General features: G+C 38.2%; 1 protein-coding gene across 2 annotated transcripts; it reads right to left on the bottom strand.

Moving 5' to 3' along the window:
* Nucleotides 1-2,015: 2,015 nt before the first annotated feature.
* Nucleotides 2,016-15,483, bottom strand: GEMIN2 (gem (nuclear organelle) associated protein 2). 2 transcript variants are annotated; one of them, XM_051215951.1, is made up of 9 exons: nt 13,407-15,483; nt 13,176-13,374; nt 13,091-13,138; nt 12,851-13,045; nt 12,512-12,809; nt 9,890-9,970; nt 9,762-9,830; nt 3,686-3,790; nt 2,016-3,648 (listed from the first exon to the last, which is right to left on the bottom strand). In XM_051215951.1, exons 1-4 carry the CDS (start codon nt 13,535-13,537, stop codon nt 12,956-12,958), a joined length of 468 nt encoding a protein of 155 aa, XP_051066492.1. In that variant the 5' UTR covers nt 13,538-15,483; the 3' UTR covers nt 2,016-3,648; nt 3,686-3,790; nt 9,762-9,830; nt 9,890-9,970; nt 12,512-12,809; nt 12,851-12,955. The 2 variants fall into 2 exon arrangements, with proteins under 2 accessions (XP_051066492.1, XP_012792714.1); XM_012937260.3 differs by lacking the exons at nt 12,512-12,809; nt 12,851-13,045 and having other exon boundaries at nt 13,407-13,568; nt 15,385-15,407.
* Between the last annotated feature and the right edge of the window lie 901 nt (nt 15,484-16,384).

Genomic DNA, 16,384 nt, shown 5'->3' with positions numbered 1-16,384 from the left:
TCTAATTGTTTGTACGTTTTGGTCATCTTAGTCACCTATCTATTCACGTACCTTTTTGCACTGATCGGAAATGAATCGAGTAGTGTCCCAGTTGGCTTGTCTCCTCTCTCGATTACCAACCAATCAGGTGGCAGTATAGTCTTCGTCTCTGCCCTAAGTCGTTAGTCTCAGTTCGGACTCACGCACATCTAACCTCAGGGATAAACCAGTTAGCCTAACGTGACAGAGCCTTAACCCATACGAGACAAGTTCACTGCTGTATACTGTTGGGTAGACAAATTAAGGATGTAACATTATCAGTTTTTCAAGATTTATTTACTAGTGTTCCGATCTTGATATTTTAAAAATATATGCATAGTCCCACTCATTTGTAAGGAATTTACTCAAGCTAAAGGTAAATCTATGACTCGTCCTCATAGCTACAAATACCTTTCTAGAGAAACCATCATTGCCTACAAAATATTTGTTGGTAATTTCACTAGGAAGTTAGAGCGATGGACCTATAAGTCAACAATAATTGTCCCCATATTTATATAAGAAAGACATGCACAAGAAACACTATTTATCTTTGCATTCCTACTTCCCCAACTTACTGATTATTTAGTAATTCACTAATAAAATGACTTATTTCATAGTTTGCTATAAACGAAGTATTATGTACACAGAAAGAAGTGAGGATTCCATGTGTTTAACAGTCGTTTTTGCCAGATGATAACAAAGAATGTTTCCTAACAATTTTAAACTTTTAACAAACATATTTCCATCGATATTTTCATGTGATACAAAATGAAATTCACGAAAAATCACAGTAGTTTCCATAATTCTGATTGACTCAACCGTATAATAAATGGAATCCCAAATTTTTTTCTAGTACGACTGACAAAAGTGAAAGCTGACTTGTTACTGTGACCTTTGTTCTTATTCTAGGTGAATCACTTGTTATTTGATAAGTGACTCTGTTACACTATTTCATTTAGATATTTTCAATATAAACACTTAATCTATTGAATAAGAAAAAGAGAATTCAGCGAAGAAAATTTTCTTTTCGACGAAATCATTTACTTAAGCTGAATTCTTTTTCTTATTCAATGACACTATGGGTTATTTTACATAATCTATTGTCCATTGGTTTTGTTTTTTAGATCTTTTACGGTTGATATTTAGGTATCGGTTTCGTAAGCGAATTTCCAGTTCGGTCTTCATCAACTGTTCCATAGAATTTAGTAACCAATCACACAGTCAAAACATTTACACTATGAACCCGACAATAGTCAAGTGCTAATTAAATTAGAGTGATAGAATACTTCCCGTAAGTTTTTGTGAAACATGAGGTAGCAAACTACTTGTAAGTAGTTCAGAAAAAAATACAAAACTTGAGAGGTTTACGATAATGTAAATTCAATAAACAATCGAAGTTCTTCCGTGGAAAGTTTCCCAAAACGTTTTCACCTTTGGATTTCACCATACTTCTTTTATGTTCGTCACCATAAATTTTCAATTCTTTTCAAAGATTTAAGACTCATGAGTAACAAAATTTACTACGTTCTGTCACTGACAAGATGAAAAGTTATATATTACTTTGTCACTCTACCTTCATCATAATTAGTCATTAACAAACTAAAAGGTCAAGTACATCTGTTAAGTTACGATTCAAAACTTCAATGACTTTCGTCAGTTTATCCATCTTACGGTCTGAAGAAATTCGATGGTAGTCATCTTGTGGAGTCACTTAGAATAGTATCCAAGGTAAAAATGTAGAGCAAAGATATATGGGTCCCATGAGATCCCAAAGAGCTATGGTAAGTCAGATTAGAATTTGAGGGGATTAAGATCTCTAACCGAATGACTATTTTAAAATTATAACGATTAAACGGACCAACTAACAATATTGTATGAAGTGTAATGCATTTGTAAATCAAGATTAGGTAGATCTATGTACCAAAATGAAGTAATCATTAACTGAGAATATTGGCCAGTTGTCCGTTGTTTCGCGAGTCCTCAGAAGTTTGTACTTAAACCTCCATAAAAGCAGGGCCAAGTCAGCAGCGTAGCAAAACTTCAGCTTAGTTAGAGAAATTTCACTTGAAAAAAGGAAATATTGCAACAGTACAAGTTCGAAAATAACTGATTATCAACGTTTTTTGGTTGTTTTGTTCATCATTAATTTTACATTGGACGTTAGCGAAAATAATTGATTTCGTAACAAAGAACTGATTATTTTAACATTAAGAAACATGACATTAAAAGATGACGTAACTACGAAGGACTATCACGTTGGTTGACTTTATTTTAATACCACTGGTATCAAATTAGTCGTTTGCTATTTATGAACAGAAAATTAAGTTAAAAGTGTGCATTTATACTTGACCGACTTTTATAAGCACAGTGATGATTTAGGATGAGACTTACTATGAAAGATGAGTGAGTGACCAGATGAACTTTTCGTTACATTCCTTAACCAAAGGCCAGGAAACGGTCAAATGAAATATGACCATTAGCTCGAACATCAAAATTTACACTATACATCAAAAATTCCAGAACGACTATATATTTTCGGATACAATATTTTCTGATAGTTTAAAGAGTGCATATATTAAAAGTGACTTATTTTGAAGGTGTCGTGTCCTCTGAGCTGAATTGTTTAATCGTGTATTTCTTGACGGTATCACGAGTGTACAATTTAATAAGTGACGCCTCTCTCGGTTTAAACCTATGACATAGCTTTACATATATCAATGCATGTAGACAACATTGAAAATTAGATCGACTGGGAAAACATGGAAACATTGGATAAAGAAAATGCAAGTAATGTTGGAGAATTTTTAAAAGTCCGGATTCTGGGGATGCACTAATTAATAGGCCTATAGAAGTCGACTCAGCTTATTAACTTAAAAGAAAAAGGATAAACAGCTGCAAGGTCGGAGGTCAAAGCAATAGAAATAGCCATGTAAACAACGGCCACAACAAGCCAGTAAATTCTAGTTCAACGAAACAACATGCTAGTCATTTGTAGAGAAATTCTAATGAATCACCTCTTATTGAAGTATGTGTATTGATAATGTTGTCGGAAAAGACGATGAAAGGTTCACGAATAAACTATTTAGCTCAGAGAAAATGCCTTCAAAATATTCATCCCAAGCTACAAATATTCTCCATAATCTCAGTGATTTATTTAACAATAAAACGGAATACAAGTAATCATCCGTTAATTATACTTCCGGTTACTTAAGTTTATCAAGGCTTTATACAATTCGTTGATTTATACGTAACCACAAAAGAACTTCTAAGAAAATTAAATTAGGGAGTAAGTTCAATTCGTAATAATAGTTTTTTAAAATGGCATACGAACAAAGTATAAATTGAACGGAATATTTAATTCCAATGTGTATCACTAGTTAGATAGTTCAAATTAAGAAAAGCAGAAATGTGTGAAATAAAATTATTATTTACACGTGAATACCAGTTAAAAAAAGAATATAGAAAGACAGAAATCATTTAGTCAGTTAATTCATCGGCTAGATCAGATTGACCAAAAGTATGAGATATAAGATTGATACATAAATTGAAAAATTCAATATCTTCAGCGACAACGCTGCACTGTTTCACATTATTATCAGTAGTAGTAGGAAATGATGACTGCTCGAAATCCTGTAGAGAAAAGTTATAAATAAAATATACACCTTACCCGTCTTAATTTGCGGCATCGTTTAACGATAGTGCGAAGATCATGGCATAAATCTGGATGGAATGGTGGCTCCAAAGCAACCAGAAGAGAAAAAATCCACACGTTCTATTGATAAAAAAACACTATATTTTACACATGCAAATAAATATGGCAAAGGAAAGTAAGATCTTTTGTCAAGTCATGTGATGTCTGGTTATGAAAAACAAATACTGTTAATTCGGTTAGCTATAAGTTACCGAGTTACGGTACATTTTTAAAGAGATTCGGTAATGTAAATGTGAAATATAGTTTTGACAGGAAGGACAAATAAGTAACGTCTAAGTAATTAGAACTAACAGATCATAAGCATAAAATATCCGCAGAATTTGAACTCAATTTTCACACATACACTTGGTGTCCATGTATAACTCTGATACTTACTGTAAACTGATTTCAATAATGAGTTATATTGATTGATAAATATAGAAATAGCTTTTGCTCTGGGACAAAAATCAGCTAAACGATAGTTAATATAGTAGTAGTAATGGAGGTAAGTGGTTATTGACCGGAAAAATTAACTCATATTTGAACATGATAGTTGATTGAACCCTTGTTTTAAATATCTTGATTTTTAATTTCAAGTTAAGTTTTTTATATCTAACTAATTACTCCTGTCATGCCTGTCACTTTTTATGTCCGAGGAGTGCTTAACTAACTTGTTCTTGGTACTGAAACTCTGAATCCGACGATGTGTACTAAAAACACAAAGACTAGTGATACGAATTTATTTAACAATCATAGTAAATTAAAATGATGCAGGAATATATCACTTTTTATATGATTTATTAACAGTCAGGTTTGTATAATTTGAACTAAGTAAGGTTTCACATCAATTAACCAATAATTTACGATGTGAACACATTTTTACAATATCATACTGTGGTGCATGCTCTTATGCTGACAGATATAAGTAGTGTGAAGCAGCAATGGGAAGCAAAATGCCTGCCAACATAAGATTGAATTAATAAGAACAGGAAGGTAAACACAGAGTAATTGGAATAATGACAGAACTGGGAGAATCAGGAAGTATGTAAACGACAACTGAAGGAAAATGTCTAAATAATGATTTATTGCATGATTTTCATATTTTACGAAGTGTAATTTTGTATAAAACAATAAATTGCTTTTCCCTACCCGAGTTCTTGTTTACTACAACACAACTAGACATTTATGAACAACAGACATAACTAAGTGACTAAGTCATACAATTACATTTCAAAATGGGGTCACACGCCACAGATGAACAATTTTATACATCAATCGTAGTCCAATCGATCAAATCGTTGCTTCCTATATCAACTTCTTTTAACATATAAGTGATCTTCTTATTTTTAGATTGAACGTAAATACTCTACAGCTGATATATCTCTGAGTTCATTTAAGTACGGATAAACAACTGGTGAAGGCTTTTACTGCACCAAGATGTGGTAATCTTTACTAATTTAACCCAATGAGAAAATCTTGTGAGATTATGAAACATTAAAAATGTACATTCTTATTTGACTGTGATTTTGTACATAAACATTTTTACTAAAGAAATGATAAGACTTTACAATAGAGGATGATTCTATTATTTTATGAACAAATTTCTGATTCTTAGAATCAGTGAGTACAATCACTGATCGATGGATGGTGTATAATTATATAACGTATGGTCAAATGTTGGCTGCTCACGAGATCGTATTATTGACGTAGACCCTCGAACAATTCGAAATCGAAAACAGCAGTAATAGCCAGAGAGGGTGGTTTTATTGTGAGATAAGATTACATGTTTCCATACAAAACGCTAACACGATAAATATCATAAAATGTCTTAGGCGACTGGAGGAAACGAGTTTGTAGATCACTTATTCGATAGTCAGTCAGTCAGTAACAACGTAGAACTTCGTATGTACGTACATCAGTTCGAGTTGCCACGCCACATTAGCACAGAGATACAGTTGTCGATTCAAATCCCATAGTGGTAGACGTAATAAGAGTATAAGCAGTAATCGGGAAGATTAGGGTTTGGAGATGTTATTTGAAGAGTATAATCCAGTGAAATAAATTTGGAAAGAGGAAGAAAGGGACATGAAGAATTCAGAAGATTAGAATTTGGGAGAACACAAAGAGTGGATGCACCTGCGCCATTGCAAACGATTTTGAGCCATGTCATTCAGGGTCTCTAACCATCGGTTGCTATCATCTCGTGGTCCCCAACCAGGTAGTCTACACCTACCAACATGGCTCAGTCCACTTGTCAGTGACTTCATGGATTTGTGCCATGTTTTGGTCTGGCCACCCCTAGCTTTCTTCCAACCTACTCCTATACCATTGAACATCGCTCGTCGAGGCAGTCGGTCGTTGGGCATACGTAACACGTGTCCCAGCCATCTCAACTGATGAAGTTTCACTACGTCATCAATCGATTTGCCATCCTTACCTAGTACCCGTTTCCTAACAACTCCGTTACTTACTCAATCGTCCCAGGATATACGAGCAACGTTTCGAAGACACCTATGATCGAATACTAGTAACCTACGAATATCCTCTACTCTTACTGGCCACGTTTCACTGCCATAAAGTAGGACGGAATGAACTGCTGCGCAGTAAACACATCCTTTGGTTGATAGACGGATATCTCGCCTACGCCATAAATGACGCAAGTTGGTGAAAGCTAGTCGAGCCTTCTGTATCCGTGCTGAGATTTCGTCACACACGAGACCACAAAGGCTGATGAGACTTCCAAGGTAAGTGAAGCGGTCGACACACTCAACTACTTCACTCCCTATCACTAGTTCGGGTGTCGATGCAACCCAATCCTGAAGCAACATTTTACATTTCGAGGGGGAGAATCGTATCCCGAACATGCTTGCATTGTTGCTTAGAGTGGTCAGAAGACTCTGCATTTTGTCAGCGTCTTCACCAAATAAAACTATGTCATCGGCATATTCCAAGTCAACAAGTGGGTTTCCTGGTAGAAGTTCAACCCCTGGAAATTTAGATGAGGAAAGTGCCACCTCTAAAAGCACGTCAACGACGAAGTTGAACAAGAATGGAGAGTGGGCAGCCCTGACGAACACCACTTGAGGTAATCAATTCTGATGACAGTTCGCCATAAGCTCTCACTCGACCAGTTGTGTTCGAGTAGAGAGCCTTCACAAGGTTAATGTACTTCTTTGGTACTCCTTTCAGTGACAAACACTGTCATAGAACCTCACGATCAATAGAGTCGAATGCCGCTTTAAGGTCGAGAAATACTACCATTGTGGGGCGTCTGAATGCGTGGCTGTGTTCTAGAACCTGACGTAGTATGAATATCTGATCTATACAACCACGTCCAGGTCGAAAACCAGCCTGGTTTTCTCTAGTCTGCTCTTCACGAGCTTTGATTAGGCGTCGAAGTATTATTGAGGCTAATATTTTAGACACTATATTAGTCAAACTGATTCCTCTGTGATTGTCACAAGAGGACTTTTGTCCTTTCTTATAGACTGGCACAATCAGTGATTGAGACCAGTCAGATGGGATTACGTCCAGTTCCCAAATTCTACCTAAGACCTCGGTTAATCTCATTGCTAATACTGGACTACCATCCTTAAAAATCTCAGGAGTGAACCTGTCAGGGCCTGCCGCTCTCCCTAGCTTCAGATTTCCTATGGCTTTTTCAACTTCGTAAAGGGACGGAGGACCTACATTAACTTGCCATTCAGGTAGACTAGAGATCGTGGGAAACCGAAGTGTGGCTGAAGGCCAGTTGAACTGATCTCTAAAGTGTTCTGCCCATCGATCCAATCTCCTGGATTGAGAATGAATAATATGTCCATCTTTCTGAGATTTTTTCGCTAACAGTCGGGTTCCTAATACCGGTTCCCTTAACGAGTCTGAACAATTGTCTGCTATTACCTATTGCCGCTGCCTTTTCCATCTCTCTTGCTTTTGCTACCCACCACTGTTCGCGATCATTGCGTAGACTTCTTGTCAGCTTGCGCTTAAGCTGACTCCGCTCTTCACTATGTTCAGAGCCAAGTGGAATGAGTTTCTGAGCATCTATCAGTGCGATAGATGCTGCTGAGATCCAGTGTTGCTCCCTAACCTTCTGGTTTACCTTACTAGCAGATATCACTGCTGTCTCCACAGCTTTTCGGATATCATTCCATGCTGCATCGGGGTGGGCATCACATACATGGCTGCCTAACTGTTTTCCTAGTTGTTCCTGAAATATACTCTTAGCTTGACTATCATTAAGTAGGCCCCTAAGAGGTTTCCTTGCAGCGTCTTTCCTACGTCCAGTAAGACGCAAGCAAATACGCGCTCGCACTAGAACATGATCTGAATCTAAGCATGTGCTCCAGAATGAGCGACAGTCTTCTATCGAGCCCCTCCATCGGTGGCTGATAGCGATGTGATCTATTTGGGTCCAACGTTGGGACGAATTAGGGGGTCGCCATGTTAAAAGATGTTTTTCCTTATGCTTAAAGTTAGTATTTGCAAGGAACAGGCGGTTATCTGAGCATAGCTGCAACAGACGGTCGCCATTATCTGTTCTTTGAGCCACGACACCATAAGATCCACCTAAGTGTCTTTCTCTATCGCTTAGTTTACCTACTTGAGCATTAAAGTCACCAGCCACTATTACTACATCAGAGCGCCTAGCTTTTCGGAGAAGGTCGGGAAGCTTTCTGTAAAACTCATCTTTTACATCATCTGAGCTGCAGTCAGTGGGAGAATAGGCAGAGACGACGAAGAGGCAACGACGAGTGTCCCTATCTTTCCGGATCCTTACTGTTCCGTTCAGTCGGACAGCGCACAAACGACTGTCTACTGGGACCCACTTTAAGAGAGCTAGTTCTGCCCTAGGACTCAATGCTATACCTACGCCGGCGAGGCCACGGGAAGCAGAATCCGGGCTTCCAGATACACGAAGCGTAAATCGAGTCGGTTCTTTATTTTGGCATGGTGAGGTCAAATGAATGACGCTACTCGGATCTTGTATGCGCGTTTCGGAGACGCAGCACACATCGATGGCGCGAGATTCTAAAGTCCTAGCTAAGGAAGCCTGCTGTCCTATTTGGCACAGTGTTCGGACGTTAAAAGCTCCTACGTGTAGTTTAGAGCGTGGTTTCAGGAGACCAGGAATAGCGTTCCACGTACTCGAATCGTTTGCCCTAGCGGTGCGAGGTGATAAAGAGACGTGAGGAGGGTTAGTCATGGAGATAAGAGAGGTATTAGGAGGTGTAGGAAGGATTTGAATGTGACCAACTTGGTCTCGTGTGCTGTTACGGGTATGAGGGCTGATGTCACTTCCCGGCTGCCCACACCGTGGAAGGGTATTTCTTGAGGAACCTGAAAAGGAAATTGGATTAGTGTTGGTCTTGATGACCTGGGAGCGTGACCGCAGAGCCCAAGAGACAACTGCTTGAGGCCGGTCGCGCACGGCCTTTTTGTGGAAGGTTTTTGACGTGTTAGCTCCGTTCTTCAAAGGGCCTTACCGCCGGAGACGGAAATCCGTGAGGTAAGGTGAGGTGTGACATTTTTAGGGTCGACCTTTTCTAACCCCACTCCTCCTTGTGGGAAGGCAGCATCGATGTCATGCTGGTTGTCCGAGGGAAACACCTTACTGCTGTCACACCTCTCTACAGTCAGCAGTACGACTTCGCCCTCAGACCTTGAGTTGCTGCTTTTAGTCTTACCGTTCACCAATCGACCTGCCTGGCATGGTAGAACCTACAGGAACATATGTTCCAGCCAATATAGCTCGGTTGGGTCATCACGATAGGCAAGCCCGACCACCGCGTCAAGGTAGCAGCTTCGGTCGGGACTTATTCGATAATTAAGACCTGGCTATTAGCCTCAAGTTTTGTTCATCATATCAAACTCTGAAATCATATATACAGTAATTTACTACGTTAAGACTAATATTATCATTTAAGTGGATCAAAAAAATTTATTATAACCTGTGTTTCCTTATTTTGGATTAAACCTATGTTCACTTATCAGAAAATTATGATCTTTTTATAATTATTTTTCTCATACCTGTAAAATTAAATTAACTTACCAATTTAGAATTCCAGTGCTTTTTGGTGCATACGGATGCAACCAAATTAATCAATGTCATAATTTCTGACTAAATGATGAAATGGAAAAATATAAGATAGATAAAATAAAAGTGAAGATTAATACTACCCTGGTTCGTTGAGCGATCCAAGTTAAGGATGGAGTGTGTTCAAGTATTGTTGTTTTAGTTATTGGAATAACAGTTCTAGTCTATGAAAACAAAATTACAGAAAAAAATGCACCAAAGTAGTTTATAAAACGTTAATTTATAAGTATGACTAATTAGATCGGACTAATGGTCTCACATTCGTACGTTTTTTTAATTTCACCAGTTGATCTAGGTAGTGTGGTGAAATTTAGCTTTGCTGTGATATGATACTCAGGGTGCCTTAGACCTCTTTTTGTCCTGTTGTATATATATTCCTAATGGGGTAGTGGGTTAGACATTCAACGTTTAACCACCTGTTTGCAGACTCAAGTCCTGATCAACATACTTCGGTTTGAATAAACAAGTAGTATCACTAGCCTTTACGCAGTGTGGCTCAAAACAGAGTACAAAAATTTGTACTTGGTAAATGAGTTGCATTTATCTCTCTACCTAGTATATATAAACTTTTATATTTCATTCTACTATTATGTTACTTAGTCATTCACTAGCAATGTGGAACATAGCACAGATGTGAATCGGTTCAATTTTGGAAACCATATAAGCACAAAAAGAGGAAACCGATAACTAGCACCAGAGACCTTGGAAAACTGATTATAGAGTATATGGTTTAGAAAGGACAGTAATATCAGAGGAATGAAATTTCTAGAATATTATAACTCAAGATTTGAAAGATGAAAAACGAACACAATCCCACGTCGATTCTGAGGCAACAATGACATATTTAAACAGAGATCACCATCGTCGTGCAGAATCTAACAAGGAACCCTGAACCTATTGATATGATTCGAAACAATAGTCATTGACTGCATGGACTGATGTCAAGTCCAGGTTTAAGTGTCTCTGGCCTTTCCAACTTTTATTTATTTATTTATTTTAACACATAGATATTAGTACAAGGAGGCACCAAATACATATGCGCCACACAAATCTCATTTGATATGTGTGAGGGCTGTGATACTACCCGGGCGCCCAAACCGAAGCAGGTGGTTTTCTTAGGGGGCCACACCTGGAGCCTTCGACCTGGAGGTCTGATCCACAAGGCAGTGGAGCATCGTAAAATGATGCAGTCCCATGGCAGCCGGTGACCAACGATTGGTTCATACGCCATTTGTTTCTTTAGGATACTGGAGCCCATATGCCCCATTGGTTTGGAATCAGGGTTTTCCAACTCCCGTAGGTGGACTCTCCATGTCCACCAACCCGGTTTAAGAGCCGGACATTCGCTTTTCGCCCTCTCAATTTCGTAAACAACACCCCCCTCCACGAGAAGGCAATCAGTAGGACTTCCCTGGAAGAGGCTATATACGCGTGGCCATGTGAGAGCATTTCGAGAGGGGCGTGGATTCTCCCCACTCTCGGCCGTACCAGGGCATTTTCCAACTTATTCCTATACAAACCAGGGTTACAAGTCAGTGTAGGCGGTCGACGAAGCTTCATGGGTTTATCAGCCTATCTGTCATCTTTACCTAGTGATCTACACTTAAATTTACCATTGTTTATTCGATGACTTCATCATAACCTAACGGTGCCACGAAGATATATATATTCCCTACCTCCAAAGGACATGTTTTAAAGCCACAAAGTAATACAAAGCTGAATGGTGTTTAGCATAATTTCCTCTTGATTTTCCTCAGTTTCACAAACAGATGTGTCGGTTCTTATACGTTAAGAAGAAAAGCCGTCAATACTGGTCAAAACGGTAATAATTACAGCTCTCAGGTTAATAATAACCCAGTCAATTTCATTATTAATAAATATCATTATGGGGTTGTGGAGATAGTTAAGTTTAAATTGATATCACGAAAGGATTAATGTTAGACCACCATTGAAAACCTGGAAGCATTGAACGACCATTTCGTCCAAGTATGGGACTCCTCAACAGTGCGCATCCACAACCCCGCACGTTGGACTCGAACCCAGGACCTTCTGTCTCGTACGCGAACGCATAGACCACTGGGCTGGCATCCAATGGTGTTAATGTCTAACTCCAATTAGTCCCATACTAGGACGAAACAGCCGTCTAGTGCTTCCAGGTTTTCAATGGTGGTCTAACATTGATCCGTTCGTGATATTAATCAAAGAGTCACTCTGAAACTAATTCATAAGGTCCTGCGAATTCACCTCGCCTCAAGTTAGTCATGATCTTTTCGGTCTCACTGGTAGCCGGGAGGTCTGTGTCAATTTCCCAACCACGGTGTTGACGAATTGAGATTTCCTGTTATTCAGATATTAACTAAGCTATACTTGTATACCAAATTTTGCTGTTCTAATTTACTGTGCTGTCATAAGCATTAAAAAAAGTAACTTAATGGTCAATCATGAATAAATGTAACTCATTTGCCAGACCCAGGATTAAGTACTCTCCTGAGCCTTACAATTTCGCAACGGCTACTGACAACGTCTTGTTGCCTAAAACGAAATAAGTGAACTGGTGTTCGAACGCGTGATCTAACAGTTGGGGGTTAACTACCTTAACCATTCCAAACAATTCTTTTGAATGACACATACTACTAAATCATCTGATATACCAATTTAAGATAAGGTTTAATTTACACAATATTCAAACGAATTAATGTATCCACCTTTTGTCACAATTGCATACTACAAACGGATCTGTTAGTCTACATTTCTTCTTAGCTACCAATAGAATGGTAAGTTACTTCAGAAGAATCGAACAGATATCTAAGCCATTAATAATGTGACATAATTGTGAAGTGTGATCGATGAACGAACTTGCCAATGATAAGGTGAAACGCCCACTACTGCATTAACTTTCTTTGACCTTGTATGACTATGTCTTGTTTATTCACCAATCACAATTTTATGTTCATTATAAAGCAACATTCGCCTTGTTGACTCATTTTTCCTATCCTCTAGTTACTGTTCGAAACAGAGATAGTTTATCAAGCCGAAGAGCTTACTTGTTCTGACTTTGGCTATATTAAGACTATGTGCTCGACAGTCTAGAGAATAGCTTAGAGTTACACCTGTAGGAAGTTGCTTCCTACAATAATCACCTGCAGAAATCAAATAGCTCCATCTTGAAACAACTTTAATAGTAAGTGTACAACATCACCACTAGGGTTTTTACTTATCAAAGTGCTTTTAACATTAATCTACATGAAATATTGTGAAGATAAATATTAGATACGACTGCTTACCATATCATCGAAATTTCTCAAAACTAGTGACTTCAAACATTGGTATTCCTATGAGACAATGAATAAAAATGAGACAGTTTATTACATCAACAGTTTTACGGAAATGATTGATTTGATTTTCCTGTAAATGTCTTGAAATCTTCGTGGAAATGACCTTGCAAGTTTTTTGAATGTCATTGTCAGTCGATTTAAAATACTCAGTTGCTGAGGTAGCCGTTTGGTTGACCATACCTGTAGGCGGATTTTGACAACATAACACACTCGGGAATGATGAAGCTTGATACCTATCATTAACATTATTATTTATCAAACATACCGCACAAATTTTAAGTATTCATCAGGTGATGTAAGGGCCTTCTCGTGATTAGGTGGATCATTCAAATCAAAATCCGAAACTGGCAGTGCTTGCACAAGCAAACCAATATCTGAATCCTCTGAATCGGACATTTAATTGAATGTATCAAATTGAGATTATTCCCTTTAAAATAGATAGACAATACACACGAAAAATGAAGTCAGATGGATCAGAAAACATGCTTGTGATTACTTTTGATTTGTATTTTACTGTTTTTCATTTGATGTATCTTAAAAGTACACAAAACACCCAAGAGGGGAGCGGAAAGCTGAAAATAAATTAGATCTTCTCTAAGCTTTACAATATTGTTCGCTCATATATGTTGTTCTTATTTTCTCAATAAGAATCTTGAATATTTAAAAAAGAAATTGTTCATATTTAACACAATAGTGGGAACCAGTAAAGGTTTCTTAAACCTAACACTACTGATAAATTTCACCACTGATATTTCAGAAGCATCTTTGAAGAAAATGGCAGATGAAGCCGAAATGACTTGGAACTTTTCGAGTACATGAACGAAATCACATGACTGAAATCGTAGTTATTTGGTAAAGTGACTACATTTAGTGTCTGAGGTTGATACAACGGATGCTTTAAAATATTTTTCTCACCATCAGATATATTACAATACGTTAATACGATAATGAAACTAGCCACGTTATATCGGGTAAAGGATTCACGACCCAGAATACAGAACTAAGGTATAAACTAAGGGTCTAATCCACAAGACAGTAGGGCAATGTTAGGAAATGCGGCCCCACAGTATCCGAACACCAACAATAGGTTCATACACCCTTTGTTCCCTCAGGATCCTGAAGCCCATGTGCACCATTGGTTTGGAATCAGGGTTTTCCAATTACCCTAGGTGAATCCTCTATATCCACCAACCAGGCTAAATAGCTAGAAACTCACTTTTTGTCCCCTTAGTATTATTAACAACGCCGCCGCAGCGAGAGAACAGTGAATAAGACTACCCCTGCAATACCTGTATACGCAAGGTCATGTGAGAGCAATATGAAAGGGAGAGCGGACTCTCACCATCACCAGCCGTATCAGGGCATTTGAGGGGTAGCTATGTTGTTTACCGAGTGAAAATCCAGAGAGAATCCTTAACTCAATAAAATACACCCTAATATTAGAATAACATTATTATACGACTGTCGAACAAAATCTCACCATTATCTTTGCTTTGTCTTACTTAAAATTATAGTACCAATATTTTACTTTTACTACAGAGTATCTTGAGGAAATCCTATCTCAATCTCGACGAGACTATAATTTATGGACGACCTTACAGCAACGTTAAAGTGACATTGGGAATGTCCACTTAGTAAAAAATGCTAGCCGAGGGTTATAAACCAGTGCGATGAATTAGAATTATGATTTTCAGCTGATGGTTAGGGTTAGGAAACAGATTTATAGCTTTCATCACGAACTGACGTCATCCATAATGTCAAAACGCTATGTCAAGCCGATATGGGTTATTCTGGCCTCCGGACAGACCAATTTGTTCATTCTTCTTCAGTCACATTTTGACTTTGTCAATTGCTTACTCATTAACTTGACTGTATATGGGCATGTGTATCGCCCTATTCATCAAGTTCCTTTAGTTTACTTGTCTTCCCCGTCCCGCTTTTCATTCTTATTGTCTGTCTGAATAAACGAGTGCCCGAAGTGAATTCGTCCGACTCAACGCGCATTTGGCTTCTCATTATCACCGTCAGACAGACGGGGTTAGCATAGATGTAATATACGGAGTTGAATGGGATATATCTATTCTCATGGCACATTCAAACGTTCCTTAAAACTGGAGTCATATCAATGGGCCACAAAACTGGTGGGCCCTTCTTATTGATTACTCTACAGCTGTAAGAGAGTCAGGACATTTCAAGAACCTATCAAAGGAAAACCATGTATCACGTTGATCAGACAAACTTGCAGGTCAACGTAGCCTGGTCATTTGAAAAAACGCGGGGTAATTCCAAAGTCATATCTTGTTTCGTTCATGAAAGACTCATTCAACATATCGCGCACTAACACAAACAAATTCGAAGTAATATCCATGGCCAGTTACAGAAATATCAATCGCAAGTATAAAAAGACAGCTTGATACAGAGTTATGTGTAACTGACTGGTAGGTCATGTAGTGGTTAATAAACTTATTAATTCTCAAGTAGTTCTGTAATTATTCAACATTGATGCAAACCTTATTATTTTATTGGACACACTATATATGAAGGCAGTCATTCACACACCTAAACTAGATTACCATCAGTTCTGCCGTGCTACCCACCCCTCATGATTATTAGCCGGCTTAACTTACATACTTCTCCAAACTTCAGTTATCTTCCAAATATATTTTCGAACTCATTCATCTTTCACGTCCGTTCAGGATCCTTGATTCTAGGGGTAATATGAACAACAGCGTTGACACACCCTTAATATCCGTAACATCTTTAGTAGTAAGCTCGTCGTAATTCGGCACACTAAATGGTAAACTGTAAATTTGTTCCATGATGTGACATCACGTTTGAATTTCTCCTACGTTTCGTGATGTGATTTTCGTGTTCCCAATTTTTTTCACATATTTAGGGTTTTAATTTTTAAAATGTCAAAATGGACATTCAAACTGGAAAAGTTTAAGACACTTACACCTCCATCTTTCAACCCATCCCATCCTAGCCTGATAATACTGAAACCCGGTTCTGCAATGCACAGACCGACTTACACCAGGATGAGGTCACAGGCGCATGCGCGTAACTCTTTGCATTAATGAACGGTCTGAACAGGTACATTACACCCAGTATATCCATTAGTAATTTTTTAACTTTATGATACCCTATAAAAGACTGTCCTCGTTTGCGTAAACCAGTTCGCTATGTTTTGTTGTTGCAGACGTGTCAATATCAGTCACTGGTATAGGCCAGCTACAACACCAT

Source organism: Schistosoma haematobium, chromosome 4 (genome assembly GCF_000699445.3).
Source record: "Schistosoma haematobium chromosome 4, whole genome shotgun sequence".
Classification (NCBI taxonomy): Eukaryota; Metazoa; Platyhelminthes; class Trematoda; order Strigeidida; family Schistosomatidae; genus Schistosoma; species Schistosoma haematobium.
The sequence above is the reverse complement of the archived record's forward strand: the minus strand, read 5'-3'. Positions and strand labels throughout refer to the sequence as shown.